At 35.3% G+C, this 21683-nt stretch overlaps 1 protein-coding gene across 2 annotated transcripts in view; it reads right to left on the bottom strand.

Annotated features, from left to right (window-relative positions):
* The window catches only part of KATNIP (katanin interacting protein), a 228908-nt gene that overhangs the window by 79452 nt on the left and 127773 nt on the right, over positions 1 to 21683 (bottom strand). For both annotated transcript variants that reach the window (XM_051988295.1, XM_051988287.1), the window contains 5 exons: positions 17207 to 17335; positions 13043 to 13307; positions 10752 to 10889; positions 6604 to 6776; positions 5788 to 5865 (listed from right to left, as the gene is read on the bottom strand). In XM_051988295.1, coding sequence (XP_051844255.1) covers positions 5788 to 5865; positions 6604 to 6776; positions 10752 to 10889; positions 13043 to 13307; positions 17207 to 17335 — 783 coding nt within the window. The remainder of the gene's footprint in view (positions 1 to 5787; positions 5866 to 6603; positions 6777 to 10751; positions 10890 to 13042; positions 13308 to 17206; positions 17336 to 21683) is intronic.

Below are 21683 nucleotides of genomic sequence, written 5' to 3'. Positions count from 1 at the left end.
AGTGACTGCTCCTAAAGGCTTATAGATGAAAAATAATGAATTCAATTTTTGGTAGAAAATGAGATTAAGAAACATTTCAGATGCGTAATAGTACAATAAAATCTTATACAATGTATGAGTTTTCAATTGCTTTTGATTGCTCATTGAAATTTAATGCATTTATTATGTGCTTACCAATGTGCTACGCACTATTGGTGGGCACTGAAGATACAAAGACAAAAACAAATCACTCTCTGACCTCAGAGGACTTCCACTCTATGGCTCTCAACCTTTTTGAATGAATTATCTAAAGAGAATTACAATTATATGTTTGGGATAATCCAATCATTTATTTTATAGAGGAGGAAACTGAAGTCCAGACAGGAGAAATGATTTTCTCAAGGCTCATCAGTGGCAGAAATGGGACATAAATTCAGGTCATATGACTCTGAATATAGTGGTCCCTGCTCTATCCTACTTTTTTAGTCTTTTTTTGTTTTGTTTTAATGATTCATCATCCAATTTAAAATATGTTCCTTATGATCTATTTTTTTTTATTTAATTGCATTTCTCTAATCTTTAGAAGCACAATAATTTACCAATAAGATCATCCAGAAACACTGCAGTATGGTGCCTGAAATGGCTGTAATGGTGGCAGAAATGGTTATTAACAGGAATTTACAAATGTCAGTAGATTCTGGAGGAGGCATGCTAGTTATAAGGAAAGAAACTTTAGGTTAAATAAAAGGAAGGAATCATTAAAGTATTAAGCTTAGTTGTAGAAACTTCTTATATAATGTGCATTAGGATCCTTGCATATCAGAGCTAGTCCAATTCCATAATTTTACAGAGGAGGAAACTGAGGCAAAGGAATGAAAGTAACTTGCTCAAGAACATATAATGAATAATTAGCAGAGCTGAGTTTTGAAACCAATTATTCTGATTCAAAATCAGTGTTCTTTTCACCAATAACTCAAATTTCTCTTACTTTGGGTGGGTGGGTGGATTTGGAGCGACTTAACCAACTTAACCAAGTCTAAGCATGGTCTTAGCCAGGGTTTCACAGAATCCCAAAGGACAAATGGATAGATTTGGAAGAGTATTTGAACTTGGATGAGAAAAATTAAATTTTTATTTCAACATAATTTGTTTCCTTTTTAATAATGTTATTTTATTTTATGCATTTGAAGACATTATTTTGAGAAGAAATCCACTAGTTTCACCCAAAAAGGGGTCATGACACAAAAAAGGTTAAGAACCATTGATCCAGGGGCATCTTCCAGATGGATCTAGTTTCATATTAAAAAAGCCAGAACCTTTCTCTTTTAGGTCTAATAGTGTAATAGAAAGAGTGGACACAAGTAAGATGACCTAAGTTTAAAATTCAGCTCTGCCATTTACTAATGGTGAAACCTTAAGTAAACCACTTGACCTGATTACATCTCAGTTCATTCATTTCTAAAATGGGAATAATGATTCGCATTGTTCTTAACTCAAGTATTATTACATGGATCAAGTGAAACAGCTACGACATAGTGGAAAGGACCTGGGACATGGACGCAGGAGAGCTGGACCTGAGTTCAACTCTGACACATGTGAGATGTGTGACCATGAGTAAGTTAATTAAGCTCTTTGAGTCTGCTTCCTTCTCTTTTAAATAGTGACAATAAATACATGTTCTAGCTACCTCACAGGTGGTGATGAAAATGTCTGTATGCCTTAAAGTCCTGTAGAATATAGAACTGTAATTATTATTTATTTGTATTATTTCAAGAAGGAGCTGAACTAGATGAGCTTTGAGGTCTTTCCAATTCTATCATTCTAGGATTTAATGAATGTGAAAGCATTCTATACAATATCATAAATTTAAGACATTATTATTAGTTTAATTTTTATTCATATTCTTTAGTTTTGAATCATCTTCCATATTGTCCCCTTTCCCTACACAGCGAACCATCCTCTGTAACAAAGGGTCAGAAAGAGAAGAGGAAAAAAAACAATTTAGCAAAGTTAACTAACATATCATCTGTGTCTAACAACACATGCCATTGGCTACACCAAGAGTTCTTCACCTCTGCAAATGAGGGAGTTGCATTTTCTTATCTCTTCTTTGGGATCAAGTTTGGTCATTATAAATACACATTTTCAGCTGTTTTTTTTTTTTAATGCTGTTTTTTTCCATCCATTGTTGTAGTATGTGGATTGTTTTCTTGATTCTGCTTACTTCACTCTGCTTTGGTATACATAATTCTTTTCATGCTTCTCTGTCTTCTTCATAGCCATCATTTCTTAGTGAAACAGGAATATTCATGTATGATTTGTTTAGACATTTTTCAATCAATGGATATACATATTGTGGTAAATATTATTATGATTATTATCATTATATCACTGAGAAACTATACTTTGGAAAAATCCTGATGTCTGTGATGGGAAACTGCATATTATGTCTACAGTAAAGTTATAAGCATCCTAAAACCTGTTAAGTTTTATCCCGTACTGGTCTTTCCAGTCTTTCCTTTAGTGTATTCTTTAAATGGACTCAAATCTATTGTCTTTTGTTTTGGATCATTAAAAGAGGTTTGAATAACTGCTGCTTAGTGTAAGGATCTGTTATTCATTTGATGATGAAATATACATTTATTAGTCTTTTAAAACAGTCAGGAACTAAAAAGCATGAAATATGATAATCAGAACCTACTTATTACCCTAATTTTATCTCTCATGTGCTCTAGGAAGGAGAGTCAAAGACCTTTAGATCTTGAATTAAAAATCCTGGCTCTTCAAAAAAAAAAAAACCTCTTGACTTTATGCAAAATTTCTAAAAAGCAGAATTTTTTGGAAATTTTCAGAAGTAATGTAGGTCACTAATGTGATCCACTAGGTACAATATCCTTTAAAATTTTTCCAGTACTAACCTGTTATGTTCATTCTTTTAACAAATATTTGCTAAACATCATATATATATATATGTATGTATGTATTGTAGTATGCTAGGAGAAATGGACATATAACAATAAATTCGTCATGTTATCTGTCTTTAATGAGGTTACCCTACTAAGGGAAATAAGATGCAGGAATATATACAAATTAGAATATGAGGAACACATAAGAGGAATATCAAGTACTAGATGAAGTATTTTATTCTTGGTGGCTTATTGAAAATGTAAGGTGCTATTTTCCTAAAATTCTATATCTTATTCACTACACATAGTTTCTTATTTATATATCTATGGTACATAAGTATAAAATGGCATATACTGCCAGTTAGCTCAATATTTGGGAGGCTCCAATGGAAACTGTGGGAGAGAAGAGTAGAATTAGGCTGCCTACCAAACTGAAGGTCTAAAGAGGTATTATGCTGACCTCATTGTTGTATACCTATGAAACCTGGATAGTGTATCAGCGCCCTGCCAGCAAACTGAACTGCTTCCATTTGAATTGTCTTAGACTCCCTTAAGATCTCTCTGAAGAACTTTGGAATGACTAATATGGAAATGTTTTACATAATTATACATATATAATCTATATCTGATTACTTACTATCTCAGAGAGGGAGGATGGAAGAGAGAGACAAAAGGACAGGAATGGAATTCAAAACTTTAAATTTAAATGTTTAAAAAAAACTGGGGAAAAAAGAAATTTGGAATTAATTGTGAAACATGGGTGATACTGGCACAGGACCACCCAGCATGTCATGTTGCATCAAAGAAGGTACTATACTCTATGAGCAAAACAGAATTGCTGAAAAGAAACATGAGATGTGCAAATTTAGAGTCATCACCCCTCCAAATGTTCACACAGTCTATTTATGCCCGACCTGTGGTAGAGCTTCCTGAGTTCATATTGGTCTGATCAGTAATGATTGTACATAACTATACCTTCATCCAACATGGTGATGTCATTTTGGTCTCTTTTAAGAATGAAGGTTGAGCCTAGTCAAAGATTTGATTTCAAGGGGCTAATCTGAGAAAAAAAACATGTGATATCTAGCAACTCTTAAAGGAACTATGCTATGTCCATATGTGTCATTCCTTTTCCACAAAGAATGCTTATGTTTCCCAGTATCCCCTTTTTGGTATTATATTTCTAATAAGCTACTTATATAAAACACTACCCTATAATTAGTCTTTATCATAATTTTGGAATAAATAAAAAAGGAAATCATTTGAGATTTATCATGGACTAAGTTTATCCCAAATTTAGCACATCATGTTATGCTGATATCCTAAATAGAAAAAGTTCATGGGGTAAAAAAAAAAAAAAAAAAAAAAAGGAGAGGTCAGATAAGAAGATATATAATTATTAGGATGTAGTAAGATATAAGAATTCATAAGTTGATTCTAAGGGATAAAATATTAAGTGCTATAAGGGACATATTAATTGTTCTACATAAGTATGACTGTTATAATGAGTACTACAAGATAGCATTCGAACAGATGTATATGAGCTCTTTAAAGAAATGGACAAAATGAAGTAGAGGAAAACAATTTTCAACTGGTAATAAAATAGGATTATCAAATACAAAATGATTTGGATATATAAAATTAAAAGTCCTTTAAACAAAAACATACAGCTAGGAGAAGAAAATATATGGATTGACAACCAAAACTTATAAGCATTTGATGTATATTTTTAAGATTATAAAATATTCCCCCAAATACAAGTATTTAAAGACTATGAACAAATAATTTTCAAAAGAATAAAAACTATCAACAAGCATCTGAAAATTTGTTCAAAATCTCACTAATCAGAGAAATACAAATTAAAATAACTCAGAACTACTTCACACACTTCAAATTAGAAAAGGTAGAAAAATTCAATGTTGGAGGGGTTGTGGGAAGACAAACATGCTTATTCACTGCTGGTAAAACTGTGAAATTGGTCCAAATGTTCTGGAAAACAATTTGGAATTATGCAACAAAAAATGCTAAATTATTCAAACACTTTGACTCAGAAATCCCACCATTGGAATTATACTTCAGTCGGTTAATGACATCAAGAAAAGGCCCATATGTCCAAATATACTCATAGCTACATTATTATTTGTAATAACAAAAGCTGGGAGAAAAATGTGATCAACAACTGGAAAATGGCTGCACAAATTAAAATCTAAGTGTGTAATGGAATATTACTGTGCTATACAAGATGACTAATCTAAAAGGGCCTGGGAGATGCAACCAATTTTGCAGTTCTGGTCATCGTGTCCACTTTTAGAGAAGCACAAGAATCTATATATCAAAAGATGGAAGAATGAAGAAAGAATAGCTAACATAACAACATACACAGTGACCACAACAATGTAAATAAAGGTAAGAAAATAGTCAAAGACAATGACAATGTTGGTACCATATTATTAAAGTGAAAGCAGGTTGTCTTCTTTTTTAATAACAACTGGTAAACTACAAAAATGTTAAGTGATTTGTGCTATCAGTTCTAATTATGCTGTTAGGCAGTTTTACTCAATTGTGTGTGAGAAACATACACTATGGCAAAGTGGATATTGGAAAATGTCAATCAAAATAAAATTGTATAATAGGAAAAAAAAAGTGGACAAGATGACTAGAACTGCAAAGTTGGTTGCATCTCCCAGGCCCTTCTCAACCTTAGGAAATAGGTAGTACAAGCATCATTCCCATTTTAAAAATAAAAGACTCAAGGGATGATGAATACTTTGTTGAAGGTCACCATGCTAGCAAGCAATGGAACTGGACTTAAATTTAGAAATCTAGTGCCAAGTCCAGTGTTCTATGTGACACTATGGCTTTTATTTGTTCACTATATTTGAAGGGATAAAATTTTACTTACATCAAAGGCAGTAAAAGGGACTTCATCCACTTCCTTAAAAAGACTAGACCAAGGTCTCACTGGTAGATCCTCCTCTTCCTATTATAAGAAGTCAAAAAAAAAAGTTCCAGTTAAAGTAAATGTTACCAGCTATTGATCTGGCAATTAATCTTTGAAAGAGCAACTTCTATGGCAAAGTGATTAAAGGAACTTCCCTATCTTACCTCCTTTTCCTGTTGGCTACTTTGTTGACTTTAGGCTTACATTCTCTTTATTAATACAATAGCAAGAATTAAAGAGAAGTATTCAAATCATAGTTAGCTTTTCTTCAGGTGACATAACAGTAGACAGAACACTCAGCTAAGAATCTGGAGACCTAGGTTCAAGGTATTCTTCTCTACCAATTACCAATTGTATAACTGAAGGCAAATTTTCTGTGCATCAGTTTCCATATTTACTAAATGGGGATTATACCTGCCCTATCTACCTTATAAAGTTGTTGTAAGGATCAAGAGAAATAACACAATGATTTGCAAATTATTTAGTGTTCAGCAAATTAGAGTAATCATATTAAATTAGAGAAAACAAGAGCTTTAAGAAGAAAGGAGGCAATTCTCTAAGCATCTGAGTATTTGCCCAAATTGACTATTCTCTAGAACCTAACACCTTTGAGTTAGGATGATATTTTGTATTCTATTTTAGGTGCCATTAAGAGATTTACCATTTACATCTGTGTTCTGCATAATAGTAAACGCATGTTGAATAAAGAAATATTAACTTCTTTTCTTTCCTGTGATTTTCAGATGCCTGTGCCACTAATTCAGCTGTTTAACATACCTTTTGTTGGCTAGCCAGATTGTCTGCCTTTCTGCTAAGGATTTCCTTTTGTAAGGTTTCATTCTCAACTTGTATAGCTCTGAGGACAGCTGAGGCATCTTCTTCAGGATCTTCATCCTTATATACATTCTTCCGTGTAGCAGATAGTGGTCTTTCTTTTCGGCTGCCTGGTCCTGACAATAGAAAGTAAGATTACACTGACAAAGAGAAGTAAAAATGATGGTAAGTTTGCCCAAACCTTTTCTATAGTCATCTCGGATACCAAGAGATTCTTTTATTGAAACTGAATTTGAAATGTGACGTTAGATCCCATCACTTAACATTTATTGTTAAGGGTTGAGTCATGTAATCTCTGAATTTTGAGCTGAAAGGGACACTGAAAGTCATTTAGTACAACCCACTCATTTTACAAATGAAGAAACTGAGATCCCACTAGGTTAAGTGCCAAGTCACAAAGCTAGGACTAGAACCCATGCCCCCAATCTCAAGTTCAGTGTTCCATTCCACAATGGTTTTTCCTGCTCATAGTAAGGGCATATATAAACTTTGCCCCTACCAAGGGAGTAGTCTTGATAAATAGTCCTGAAGTTACTCTGGTTTCTCAAATATTATTCTAATATGGTTTAAGTCAAAAATTGCTTCTTTCTCCTAAGGACCAGCTTTCTAAGTTTAAGAAGGCTCATCAGTCCTTGAGAGATTTATGATTTTTGGCCCCAGCCTATCTACTGCTGTGTGGGGGAGGTTTCAGTCTATTTTTGTGGAGGGAATATTGACGTCAATGAAGTCATGGATTTGTGGAGCACTGAAGTGTGAAGCATAAAGCAACTTCAATATGTTTAGATGCACAACTTGACTCAAGCACTCCTTTTTATCCATTATGGACCAAAGGCTGATGTTCTGTTTTTTGACTGTGTAAGTCATCACAACAACCAAAGGGGGACAAATTTGAATCTCCCTTTCTGTTCACAGAGTCTTACTGAGATCCAAGATGTGGAATTTAAGTAACAACAGTTGCACAGAAAAAACATTTTCAATGGGTGGAGGAATACTGGCATTCTCAAAAGAGTGAAAAAAAGTCTATGATGACCTACTGTGGTAATTTCCAGCACTGCTAAGATAATGTGTTTTGAATGGACATATTCCCTCATAAAAAGGATGCCACTCTTTGCTAAGTACACATGTCTATTCAGTAGGCAATCTCTAACACTGGCTAAGGATATTCAAGGGCATTAAGAAGATTTCTTTCTATGTCTGATTATGGTGGTTTCACATGATTAAAAATTAGGTGGCATTCTTTTCCATCAGACTCTTATGTAGTCCTCAGAAAAAACTTACCTCCTAAAGTGCTGCTTCTATGATCATAAAAATAAAAGACCTGATTGAATGCTCAGTAGGGACAGATATTCAATTCTCTCTAACCCCACTCAGTGTCCTTCCTTCTCCTTTAAACATTATAGCCTTCTTCCCTTTCAGAGGCTATTTGATCATCTCCAGGGCTTAGAAATTTAGAAAATAAAACTGGCAGATGGATACTACTATGTCAGATTGACAGTATGACAGTTGGAATTAGCAAACCACTGAATCTATTAACCAATCGGTCATTGGGACACAAGATGAATATTTTTTCCTTGTGTAAATGAGGACTCTGCAACAACCCTCACAGTGCCCTTTCTGCAAAGAACTTTTTAAAAATGATCTAAAATACTTCTTTTTTCACCTCTGATGATGAAGGCATGCAATGAGGTAATACCAAAGAAAATACCACTAAGTACCACTAGGAGAAGATGTGGGTTCTGCCCTAAACTCTGCTACTGATTTACTGTATGACCTTGGTCAGAACTGTCCCTCAGTTTCTTTGTATCTCAGTGTCTAAAATCTACCTATAACTAGGAGAGCCGGATGATTTTTACATTTTCCTTTTAGAACTCAGGTTATATAGTTAGTGTGTGTCCTATTCTGTAAAATAAGATGTTTAGGCTATGGAGTCCAGCCCTTCTATCTTTGACATGTTTTTCTGACAGAAATGATGGCTGAGAACCAGAGGTAATTAGGAAAAGAGAAGATGGATCTTTAACTTCCTGTGATCACAAGAAAGCAAGTAACTAGCAGAATAAAATTTATGGTTTTATAAAAAGACAGTCATGATTCTAGGTTAAATAAAATCTCCTCTGACCTTCAGCCCCTATCAGGTAAATACTTTCTTTAATTCTCCTCTCCTTAAATATGCAGCAGGCTCTTCCAAGCATGTGGACAACAGATTATTATGACACTACAGGATTAGGTCTACGAGGCTGTAGGACACTGGTTTATGTACTCTGGGGTTGGCATGACAGAAATGTTAATGAAATTCAGCCTCATGACAAGGCTTGGCAGTGCTCTCTCAGTGAACCTGAGGAGTATTACTTTATTACTTGGATTGGCAACTTGTCTGGAAAAAGTGGTTCAAATATGTCACTTTCACAGAGCACTTTGACAGCTTGGACAGTAAAATTTCTACTATCAGAGACCAATGTCCTTTCACCCTCTCCAGGCTCTCAAGAAGACCACAGGCTTATGAAAAGCTTTTCAAATTAATTTCTTAGAAAGTTCATGAATATAAAGACTGATATTTGAAGTCATAAGGACATGAAACTGGAGGAGAATTCTTCAGAACCATGGACAGCTAGGACTCATCATGAGCATTGATCATTATTTCCGTTTCAAAAGCTAATATTGCTAATAAATCGCTAATATTCCAGTACAAAAGTACAGATGCTGACACATCAGTTTGGCTGACAAAGTTTGGGACGTGCAAAAATCAACTTAAGGCCTACTTTTGAGGATGATGTAAATCAAGGAAGTATATTGAGAATGTATTATGTGATGTCTATTAACCAAATGAATTGGGTTTTTCTTTTTTAAAATTGTTTTCTCTTTTTTCTTTCAGTTATGGTATTGTAAAAAGAAGAAAATGAACATGGTCGATAAAAGCAGCAATGATACTATGATAATAAATATCCCCCCCTTCTCTCTCTCTCAATATGTATGTATGTATGTATATATCTATGTTTTGGAAAAACACATAAAGATTGATATTTGTCAAATTTATGGTAATAATTGGATGTTCAAGCTAACATGGCTGTGCAAACCATGGTAGTCTAAAGTGAGACCCAATTTCCTCCCCAAAATTCCATTTTTAATACAAGAATATTTGTCCTGTCTATTTGCAAAGAAAACTTACATCTAAGTTTCTATATTAAGCATCTAATAATCAAAATTCACTTAATTTTATTTGAGTTTTGTATGATAATTCTAATAGTGTTTTCAAATTAATCTGGTTTTTAAAAATTAGTAGACCATTCTAGGCTTTTTATACCTTTTCAGGCCTCAGTTACCTCATATATAAGATGAAGATGTCAGAATAAACAGTCTCTGTAGTCTTCTCCAGCTTTAGATCCTATAATCTCATGAACCACATCAGCTTTGGTGACCTTGACATTCTTGTGCCATCAAGAAGACACTGACTACATTTAACTCCCCATATTGTTGATTGCCACTGTGGTTTTGTCACCTTCTCTCTACCATTCTCATGTCCTGTGGAGGCCCCCACAGGCCTCTTTCATGTCTTTATGCTGAGCCAAAGTGGCTCCATTGGTGTTGATTGAGTCTTAACTCATTCTTGACGTTTGCTTCAAGGCACCACTCTTACTTACTCTGAAGACCCTGGCTGAGAGGAACTTTTAGTGTAAGACCTCTGCTAGCAAACATAACAAAATGTGGAGCTTCACTTTTATCTAAAAAAGTCTTACTTCTCTCCAAATTTCATGTCCTAAAGTAAGTAGATGAAGGGGAGGGATAAAATCCTGTTAACAAATAGTGTCAAAACACTAGTAAACTTCTTACTTTCATAAAGCTTCTCAATGAGTCAATAGAAGCCTTCACCTCTAAACAAGCAAAATAAATCAATCAGTTCAATACTATGAAAAGTAGATATATGAAAAGAAGGTCTGAGACTATTAAATAAGCTCCAATATGCTGACAAAATGCTCTTCAGCAGCCTTTGTCATGCAAAGGGTTCAAGAGAAAGGGCACACAGCCCCACAGCCCCATAGCCCCACCTACATGGAGCTCAGGTTCAGCCTGCTCTATGTAACATCTGGACCCCTTACTAGAAAAGGATTTCTCTTGGTCCTGTAAAGCAGCACATTGTTGGCGATCTCCTCGACCTTGGGCTGTGTCTGGCTTAGTTGGAATAAAGAGCTCAGCATTCTCTTTGCGCTTGGCAGACAGATTTCTTTCCCTTTTATCTGCAAGAAAACACAATTCTTGTTGATGATGTGTTTGTCAAACAAAAAGAAGCAGTGGGTGAAGAGTCAGAGGATCTGGTTTTGAGTCTTGGGTCTGCCACTTACCAACTGTGTGACCTTGGGCAAGGTACTTCAACTCCCTGGCCCTCAGTTTCCTCATCTGTAAAATTGGGATAATAATACTTGCACAACTTGCCTCCTAGGATTGTTCTAAGGGTCAAATGAAATTTTTTCATATATAGATACACACACACACACACACACACACACACACACACATACTATTTAATAAATGGAAAAGCACTACATAACTGTGGGAGTTAGCTGTGGTGTACAAAAAAAGAGTAGTTGTCTTGAAGTAAAAACACCTGGCCAGGTCCCAGCTCTGACATTCAAGTAGCTATTTTACAACTCTGCAAGTTTACTGAAGAGACCTGCCTCAGTTTCCTCACCTATAAATGAGGTAATAATGGTACAATCTGCCTCACATGTTTATTGCAAGAAAAAATGTTTTGTAAAACACTGTAGGAATTGAAATTTGAGTTACTATCATGTACATTTGTCTGATAAAAAAATGACCACAACCAGAGTTATGACATGTAATTTAGATATCAAACTAATAAGCCATATCAAAATTCTAGGAAAGCATCAGGTTAATATGTGGAATTGTTTTATATCTATCTGGTTGGTTTTGAATTATGATAGAAAAGTTACAATTTGAATCTTTTCTGACATTGTCACTTAATGATGTGCATTTTTACATCACTTTGTGGCATGTTGGGTTTCTGCCTGGTACTCAGGATGCAAAGGGTGGTTCAAGATGCATGCAGAATAACAAGGACTATGTGTATACTAAATAAGCATTGAAATATATTCTATCTCTTGACTCTTTCTATGCTCTGTGGAGGTTGGAGGCCTTTCTCAATTCTTGCTATAATACTAGAACATCTAGCAATAGAATGCCTAGGGAATTTGTTTATCTGGAATTCTGTAGATATTGTAGTCCAGCAGTAGACCCACAGGACCGTTTTTGAGAGTCTAGCATTAAGGCAGTGATTCAGTAGGCTCTGGGGTTGAACTCAATTTGATCAGATAAAACAGGCAAGAGTCACAAATCTGGGCCTACTCTCTTCCCTACCTATCACACAAGAGGGTTAAGTTCTGTGAGGGCAGGACCCATGTCTCTTCCCAGCAGGCACAGTAATTGGCATATAGGAGGGTTTAATAAATGTTTACTGAATTAAATTCATCTGAAGGGCCAGATACCTTAGACTTATGGACCTAAATTCTTGGGTCTGCATAAATTATAACATTCTCTTGATAGTCTTTTCCAGAGAAGGCCCCAAACCAGAAGGAACACTTCAAACTATCAGGATCAAACCACCATATTTGTATGTAGGTGTGAGGGTTTAGGAAAACTTGGCTACATTCTCTTCCATATTAGCCTTTCTTGGGTCCTTTGGCAAAGACTTAAAGGATGTTGCCCTCTTCACTGAGAACTGGCTCCTCCTCTTGAATGAGGTTAAACAGCCCAGCATGTTGTTGCTGATCAAAAAGCCTCAGAGCTAGAAGGCAGCGGGAGGCCTCACAACTCCACAGGCGCCGAGGTTCCTACACGCCTCATGATGCAGCTCCAAGTACCTCATTTGGCAGGGCTTATTTCTCAGTTTAATCATTAAAAAATATTAAAATGTCACGAAGCTGCATCTCCTCCCATTGAATCCCCCCCAGAACCATTCCTTTGTACCACCCTATTCAATTGTTCTCCCTCAGTGTTGGCTCACCCTTCAAATGCATGGAAAAGACATGGATTCCTCCTCCCTCAATTGGTCTGTCCTGAGATCAATCAGCTTTCTTGTCACCACAGCCCACCTCCCTCTTTTCTTTTCAGAGGTAATTTAGTCCACAGTACCAATGTATTTCTGGTGCATTTTAAGCTAAAAATAGCCATGTTTCCTCTCATGCTTTCCCTTGCTTGGTTTTTCAGTCCACTGAGCCCCGTTCGCTGGAATCCCCAAACCTTTTGACTCCTGCAGTCCCTGATCCCATCCTTTCCTACTCTCAACATTTAGGTAGGATTGCGGGGAATCACCTGGAGAGATCAAGCGTTACCAAACAAAATCATGCCACACCGAATGTAAGAAATAGCTCACTTTTGGAAGCTGGATTAAATTCCAGTACAATGAGTGTGTTTGAGCATTCAGGATTGAATCCCTTCGCCTCCTGATCCTTGGGAGTTTCTTCTAGGACAGAGTCACTTCCAGAAAGTGGAAGGTCATCTCCAGAAGAGTCTAGACTCTTATCCTCTGGCACCTGTTCTGTGTATAAGTCCTCTTCAATAGAGTCGTAATCTTCGCTGGAACAGTCTTTTTCTTTCTTCTGAAGATTTACACTAATCTCCAAGCTTTTTCTCAGTTCCTAGCAGAATCCAAATAGATTTAAAAAAAAAAAAGAGTAATATTCACAGAACACCTCATTTGAAAACAATTAATTTTAGTCAAAGAAAATATTTCCATTGAAATAACATTTTTAAAAAATCATCACTCTCAATCCTGTTCCCTCTTCCCCATATTTTGTCATATATAGCTTTGAAGAAAGAAAACAAGGAGAAGGAATAAATGGGCATTATTAATCTGGAGAAATGGGAGTAAGGGGTGGAGATAAGGCAGGTTGAGATTGTTTAACTTAACATTTTTATGTATACAGCAAAATCTCCACAAATGTGAGTGACAATCATGTTATAGTCTCTTGAACTCAGTTAACCATGGCTATGAAAAACCTGGCTTTTTTGGGATGAGGCTCACTTCTAGCTATGTGTTCTTAGACCCAAGTGGCAAGATTTCTCAACCTACCAAAAGAGTATACAAGAGAAAATAACAGCCTCTGAAGTGCTAGCCTTGAAAAACCCAAACTATAAAGCTTAACTGGCATTTAATAGCTGGCATTTCTGTACCACTTTTAAGATTTACAAAGCACTTTACATACATTAAAAGGTCATAGCAAATTTTAAACCTTATTGTCTCCTAAGTCACAAATCACTTATAAGACACAGTTTGAATCCATACTGAAAGCTCTCTAGTCTCATTTTTTTTTTTTTATATTGTTCCTTTCAAATATTAGTGGAACCACAAGTTGGGAACATTTGAACCCAAATGGATATGAATATTCCAAATACTGAATTCTGATTTTTGAAGAGTTTTATTTATATCCCTTAAAAAAAAGCTGTCACTTTCTTCAAAGGAGCGATTGCTTTGAATTTTCCTTCTATTAACTGCCTTTGCACGTTTCTTCATGTCTACACTATGCTAGAAGTCAATCTATGAAATCTCTCACAATACAGAAAACATCTTTGCCTAATGTGAAATCAATATAGTTTATTTCTAATTGTTGGTCTATTGACACAAAAATCATCCTTTAGTTTTCAAATCAAGATGAAAAGGAAACTTTAATATGATTTTAATATGAGTCAGATATTATTTGCTATCTCAATTCACAAAACTTCTTTGCAAGATTTTTTTAAAATTTCATCTCAACAATCTAGAAACAATGCTTATTTCAATACTTCCAGATTTGTAATTGTATCTCTGCAATCCTTCTTCTTTTGATACATAGAGCGACCCTCCCCTCCATGCCTCCTTAGTCTAGAAGTTCTCAAATATTTTGGTCTTAGGAGTTCTTTATGTTCTTAAAAATTATTAAGGATCCCAAAGACATTTTGTTTATGTGAGTAATATCTATTGATATTTACCATATTAGAAACTAAAATTGATAAATTTTAAAAATATTAATTCATTTAAAATGACAATAAGCCCATTTATTACACATTAATTTGAATATTTTAATGAAAATAATTCTATTCTTCAAAACAAAATAAAACTGGTGAAAAGAGTTGCACTGTTTTACGTATTTTTGCATGTTTGGGTTAAGAGAAGATAGCTAGATTCTTTGATCTACTTCAAGTTGAAGCATATGAAGAAATCTGGCCTCACATAGATTTGTAATTGGAAAAAAGGAGAGTATTAGTAGACAAATATCATTTTTATTATGAAAAAAAGTTTTGACCTCATGGACTCCCCAAAAGTATCTTGGGGAATCCTGGCATCTAAAAGCCACACTTCAAGAATGCTACCTTAGTAGACAGTCTTCTTCAGTTGCTACAATGATAAAAATATTCATGAAGAAGTGGCCATTGTTGTGTGGATGAGTTTCCTTCCCACCTATTGAGACTGGTCCTTACTCCACAGCCATGTGATTCCTTATCAGGCCCATAACTCAATACCTTTTTTAACTGTAAGTATCTGTGAGGGCCTGTGCTCGACAAGCAGAGCTTGGGTCTCTTCTATACCATGTTTAGAAACTGGGGGCAGAATAGTAATTCAGGAATTTAATGTTTATTCAAGATGATTCATGTTAGCTAATTATTATTCTTGGCTTTGGGGAACACTTCCTTCAGGGAACATACCTTTGCTACTGATCCATGTTATCTGTGTGGAACCACAGCGGCAATATTGAAAGTATTCTATGCGTTTGGGACCTCTATGTGTGCTGAAGTGCATGGCTGCCAGACTTCATCAGTTCATGGCCCCAGAGATAAGCAGCTGTTGACATAGGGAATGGGGAAAGAGAACAGAATGTCTTCCCCAGCTTTTACATGGAAGTGATAAAACCACCCTTGTCATTCACTAGTCTTTCTCAGTGTGAGGAATTGAAAGCTTGATATTGAAGAATCAACTTTTCTTTATCTTATCACAGATGTAGGTACTTGGGGCCCAGCAGTGTGCAATGTCCCATTACTGACTGCCAGAAAGGCCTAGCCTTACAAATATCAGCCTTATTAAGATTCCATTCCTCTTCTCCCAACAAATACCCACTACCACTGAGTAGCCTCTGTGATTCCTACTATAGAAACTATTTTGAAAACAACTCAGTACTATTAGAAAAAGTTCTGAGTTTAAAAGTGGAAAAAGGGAAGAAACTGTGAAAAGCAGAGTTTAAAGGAACAGACCCAAGGACAGACTCACAGATAGTGATATTTATGTGGTAAAGACTCATACCCAATATTTTCTGCCATATTACCTTAATTTTTTCATTCTTTTTTATTCTATTTAACTCAATTCATCATTTATTAAGCCTCTATTATATACAAGGCATCTTCCTACACCAAGGATAAAAAGACAAACATGAAAGAAACTGTTAAAGCAAAGAACTTTTAAGAAAATCTGAGGTAGGAGAGAGAACCAATCACCACATTTCAGAAGTTCAACAGGACTGACCATTCTCCTCCTTGAGTACTACAAAGAATTCTTTGATTTTAAAGGGGCCTAAATTAAACTTAGATGATTTTTTTCTAGCTGCACAGAGGGAATGGACATTTTGACTGGGGACAAAGTAGGTACTTTTGGCATATGGAGCCCTTTGAAGGATAGAACAAGTCAGGGTAGAGTGCCCCAGTGAAAATCGGGAATATTAGGAAAGGTCATTGAAGGCCTAAGGAAAAGGTAGAAAGAGGTCACAGAAGCATTTGCCTGTTACTGTCTGTTTCCAAGCTAGGAAAAATAAAAGTTTCTGTTTCTTCCTACTTCTTCCTGCACCAAATGGGTGCCTTCTGAGTTGCAAATTTAGACCAATGCTATGAGTCTCTGGTAAGAAAAATCAAGAATGCAGCTCAGTTACATTATGGGTTAAATTGGTAGTATTTTGTAATAACTACTAATAAGAAAGCATAGATTATTGTCTCACCCATGCTCTCTACTTTCTCTGGATCTCTCTTTTGGAAATTTTTTTTCATTGAAGGTATCTTCTGTGAATTAATTCAGGAAATTAATCCTATCTTAAAAGCTGCCCCTCTATCATTTTTTAAAAACAATGTAAAATGCAATTGATAAACTGTCATCTTGGAGCATCTTTTCTCTGGGCAGTCCACCAATAATATTCTTAACAACCTTTGGCAGGACAGCAAAAAAACAGGGCAACATTTTCTTTTCTCAGCAGGGTCTGTACTTTTATGAAAGAAAAACATTCAGAATTGCTTCTTGCTTGTAACCATTAATTCCAAAGAATTCAATGTTTAATAGAATCAGCTAAATCTCTCACAGGCTGCTTTTAAGTCTTTTGATGTACTTGCTGGAAGGTTTTTTTGTTTGTTTTTGTTGTCATTAAATACTGGTGTTATTTCTTGCCAAAGAATATTTTCACCTGTGACCAGTAAGGACCTCACCCAGTGATTCAAATTATAGTCCAACTGTTTGAACAATCAAAAGTGAAATCTATGGTTCTTTCTTGGTCTACATTGGCATAATGCTGAAAAGAGATCTTACCATTACATCATGAATAGTTAAAAGTATCCTTTCTTTGTCTGCATCGCTGTGGGGGTCTGATTGTCCATGTGTATTCAGAAGGGAAAAATTAAAATCACAGGGAGTGCTGTTGGTGGGGTAACTGGGATTCTAGAGACAAACACAAAGAATAAGGTGTAGTCAAAATTCTTTATTGTTTCTAAAGTTATAAAACATCTCCTGCATGACAACTGATGCTTCCTTAAAGAATAGAATCTCAGAGCTGAAAGGGACCTCTGTGGCCATGAGTCCAACTTTGATCAAGAATCTCCTATACAACATAATCATTAAACCTTTATTTGCAGATCTCTATTGAGGAAGAACAGTTTACTTCCTGTGACAGCTCACTCATTTTTAGAAAACTCAAATCATTAAGAAGCTTTGCCTTCAGTCATGTTAAAAACTGTTCTATACTTTGTCCAACATCTATTTATTCTTCCACATTTTGCTCCTAATTTAATCCTCTTGCTTATTAGAGCCTTAAACTTCTTCAAGAGAATGGTCATATAACACCACCCATCCCAAGTCTTTTTTCCTTCAGGTTAAATGCATCCCCAGTCCCTCAACTGATCTTCATGTGGCATGATCTTCATGTACTTCCCCATCTTGGTTGTCTTCTCTTTGCTCTTCAGCTTCTTAACATGCTTTCCAAACTGATTCCCTTCGAGATGAACTCAAACACCAGATGCAATATGACCAGAACTAAATACGACAGAGCCATTGTGGCCCAAGGCCATATGACGCAGACTACAATAGTAGTCGGTTTTCTAATAGCTATATCACACTCCTCACTCATATTGAACTTCTAATCCTTAGGAGCAGGCTAAATTGACATAACCAAATTAACAAGGCAACTAGAAAACTAATTTCAAGTTTAACTAGGTGTTTAGCTGGGCAGATGACAGCATAAACCAAATTAATCTTTTCTCTTTCAAATTCATATTTGACAATATGTCAAATACTTGACATATCATAGATTAGTGCAATGGCCTTCTAATTAGACTCAAGTCTCTCTCTATATGTCTATCCTCCAAAAAGCTGCCAAAACTATTTTCCTTAAAACAAGCTTGACCATGCACTCTTTTACAGTGCCAGGTTTAGAGTGAGAAAGATTCATCTTCCTGAGTTCAAATGTGGCTTCAGATATTAGCTGTATGATCCTAGGCAAGTCACTCAGCCATATTTATCTCAGTTTTTTCATCTGGAAAATGAGCTGAAGAAATAAATGGCAAACCACTTCAGTATCTTTGCCAAGAAAACCCCAAAATGGGGTAACGAAAAGTTGGACACAACTGAATAATAACAATAAAAATTTGTATACATATACATATATACTTACCTCCTCTGTTAAACCCTAAAACCTTAGGAACAGGAATTATTTCATTCATTTGTTCTTTCATGAATTCCTTTAATACATATTTTTAAAGTATTACTGTGTGTGAAAAACTGTGAGAGCATGAGACACAAAGTTTAAATGAAACATTCCCTTGTTCTCATGAAGTTTACAGTATAATGGGGGAGTAACAAATGAACATGGACAACAAATACAAAACATGATAAATGCTTTAGAGAATTGTGAAACAAATTGCTAGTTAGACAAGAAAAGAAAAAAATTCAAGAACAGGAGAAAAAAGGAAAAGATTTACGCAAAAGTTAACACTTGAGTTGGATTTTTAAAAATGGTAAGAATATAAGAATTCAACATGAAGAGTAGAGATAGTCCAAATACAAAGACTAGTATAAGCAAAGGAATTAAGGAAGGAAAGCAAAACATGTCCAGTAGTACAGTTTGGAGCAAAATAGCATATTGAGGGAATAAAAATGAGATGTACTTTACAAAAAAATGGAGAGTACCAAATTATAGAAAGTTTTGAATGTCAAGCAAAGAATTTTTAATTTGCTTAGTAGGTCATAGAGGGCTCCTATAGATTTTTTGAGCAAAGCAATGACAGGGCCACATCTACATATAAAGAAGCTTCTTCTTGGAACTATATGAAGGATAGATTTGTAGGGAGAGAGTGAAAGCAGAAGATCTGTTAGGATATTGTAATAATGCCTCTGGAGGGTGATAATGAGGATCTGTACTACTGTGAAGGCAGAAAAAAATAAAGAGAATAGATGTGGGAAAAGCTAGAAAGCTAGAATCAACAACAGAAGGTGACAGATTGGATATGGGAGGTTAGGGAAAAGAAGGAACCAAAGATAATCTTAAAGTTTTAAAGAGGGAAGATTGGGTAAATGGTACTACAACTCAGTCCCAAATAGCACAAAGGATGAATTTTATGATGTAGCGGTATTACTCAAATTTACACTGCCCATTTTCATTGGGCTGGAACAAATTATCATATTTCATATAATTAAAACTTTGAATAGTACAGGTTTTAATACATGTGACTACTTCAAGGGATTCATTATTTGAACTAATAGAGAGCACTACAGAAAGTATATTTGTTATTGGACACAATATTGAATTTGAGGTGACAGTGGAATATGCAGGTGGTGAGATTCTGTGAGCTGCCTGTTAGACTTAAATGTAGAGTTCAGAAGAGAGATCAGGATTGTATATATGATTAAGAAGTAATCTGCTTAGAGGTACTGGAGTAGATGAGCCTGCAGAGAAAAAGAACATGGAAAGGGAAGAGAGAAAGACCAAAGACAGACCCTGGAGGAATATAAATATTTAGGCATTGGGAAGAACTTGACATCTGGTTTATTTTGAGAATGTCTAACTCTAAAGATTCCAAAATGTCTTTCCTATTGTTCAAAGTACCTTTAGGCTATTCAGTCTCCCAACAAGCATGTGTCTTCATTTGAAAACAGTATGATCAACTTCTCCTCTAGTTGTACCCTGAACTTACAAAGACTTGTTTTACAGTAAACAATAACATTTTGACTCAATTCCCTGGGAATGAACATTAGAGTTGACTTTTTCTTATGGAATTCCTTAGCCCTTCTGCACAATATTTATTTTTCCAGATCCACAACTTTCAGTTGGTATTGTTACATTTTGTATATGTTACAAGTGGAAGTAATTATAGCATTATTACTACTGACTCATGTTAATCTAGCACTTTAAAGCTTGCAAAATATTTTGTATAGGTTATTCTCAAAACCAACCTTGTAAGATAGGTGATATTATGCCTCTTTCATATAAGAGAAAACTCAGACTCAAAGATATGAAGATTAAGAGATTAAGCAGGAAACTACACACAAGTTAATTCATGCTATGGGATTTCAACCTATATATTCCTACCTCAAGTCCACAGCACTATATCTCTCAAGAACACTGATAGATATATTGGTATACAAGGGAGAGTGTTAAAAGTGATGGTTGGTCCAAGAAAATCCACCCTGGCTTAAAATGGATCTAGAATAAATACGATGCTACCATTTTTTTTCTTCTATGAATAATCCCAAATAATCAGATAATTACAATGGCAATAGCAGAACAAACGCTCAGGGACTATCAATAAGCTCAACTACATAAAATAATCTATCATTTACTTGTTATTGCCTACACAGCTGGCATATGTAGAACAAAAGGAAAGAAACTACATTCTATACAAGATAGCATCAGATTTACCCTAGATTCCAATAAAACATAAACAGGATGGCTAAGTGATTTATACAAAGATCTGGCACCTGAGAAGTCGTTTTGTGTGGGATATAAAGAGCAGTAAATTTGGAGTCAAAGATGCTGGATTTAAATCTCTGTAACTGGCATTTTATACTGATGTGAGCTGGAAGATGTTCTTTTCTTTCTCTGTGCTTCAGCTGCTCTACCTCTGAAATGAAAAGATTAGACTAGGTGTCCTCTAAGGTCCCATCCTCATCCAAGCCCATAATTTGAATCCTACATGTTCTTAGGATCCTAAAAAATGGTAAGATCCTAAAAAAAATGCATGTGACAAAAGGGGAGATGGAAGTCCCAGAAAAGAAAGGAACTCTTAACGAGACAATCAGTGTGTGGCAGGACATTGTTCATAATCTACTTCCTCAGAATCCTAGTCTATACTGTGTGACCTTGCCTCCTAGCTAAGCTGAAGCTATTTGGTTTGTGAATCAGGATGTATTTTTGGACAACTGTGGGCAAAAGATTATGTCTCATTCTCTCTACCTTTGAAAGAAAAGATTAGATAAATGCATATGCTACATGTTGTAAAAATGCAGGATAGCATGGATCCAAAGAGTGTAAACTGGGCCTTTAAGAGATGAGACTTAGTTATTTAGTCACTAGAGTACCTTTTCTTGACTAAGTAATAAATGTCATATTAAATATGGTTCTACACATTATTAGCATCTTATCCAATTTTTACTGATTATATGAGATTCTCAGATGAAAGGTATAAACGAAACATTAATTTTGTCTTGAAGAAGACACTTAATCACATACTTGTAACTCTAAATTGGGAATGATTTTATTGGTCTGCCTGCCTCCTACAGGAAGGAAAGGATGCTA

This window comes from Antechinus flavipes, chromosome 1 (genome assembly GCF_016432865.1).
Source record: "Antechinus flavipes isolate AdamAnt ecotype Samford, QLD, Australia chromosome 1, AdamAnt_v2, whole genome shotgun sequence".
Classification (NCBI taxonomy): domain Eukaryota; kingdom Metazoa; phylum Chordata; class Mammalia; order Dasyuromorphia; family Dasyuridae; genus Antechinus; species Antechinus flavipes.
The sequence above is the reverse complement of the archived record's forward strand: the minus strand, read 5'-3'. Positions and strand labels throughout refer to the sequence as shown.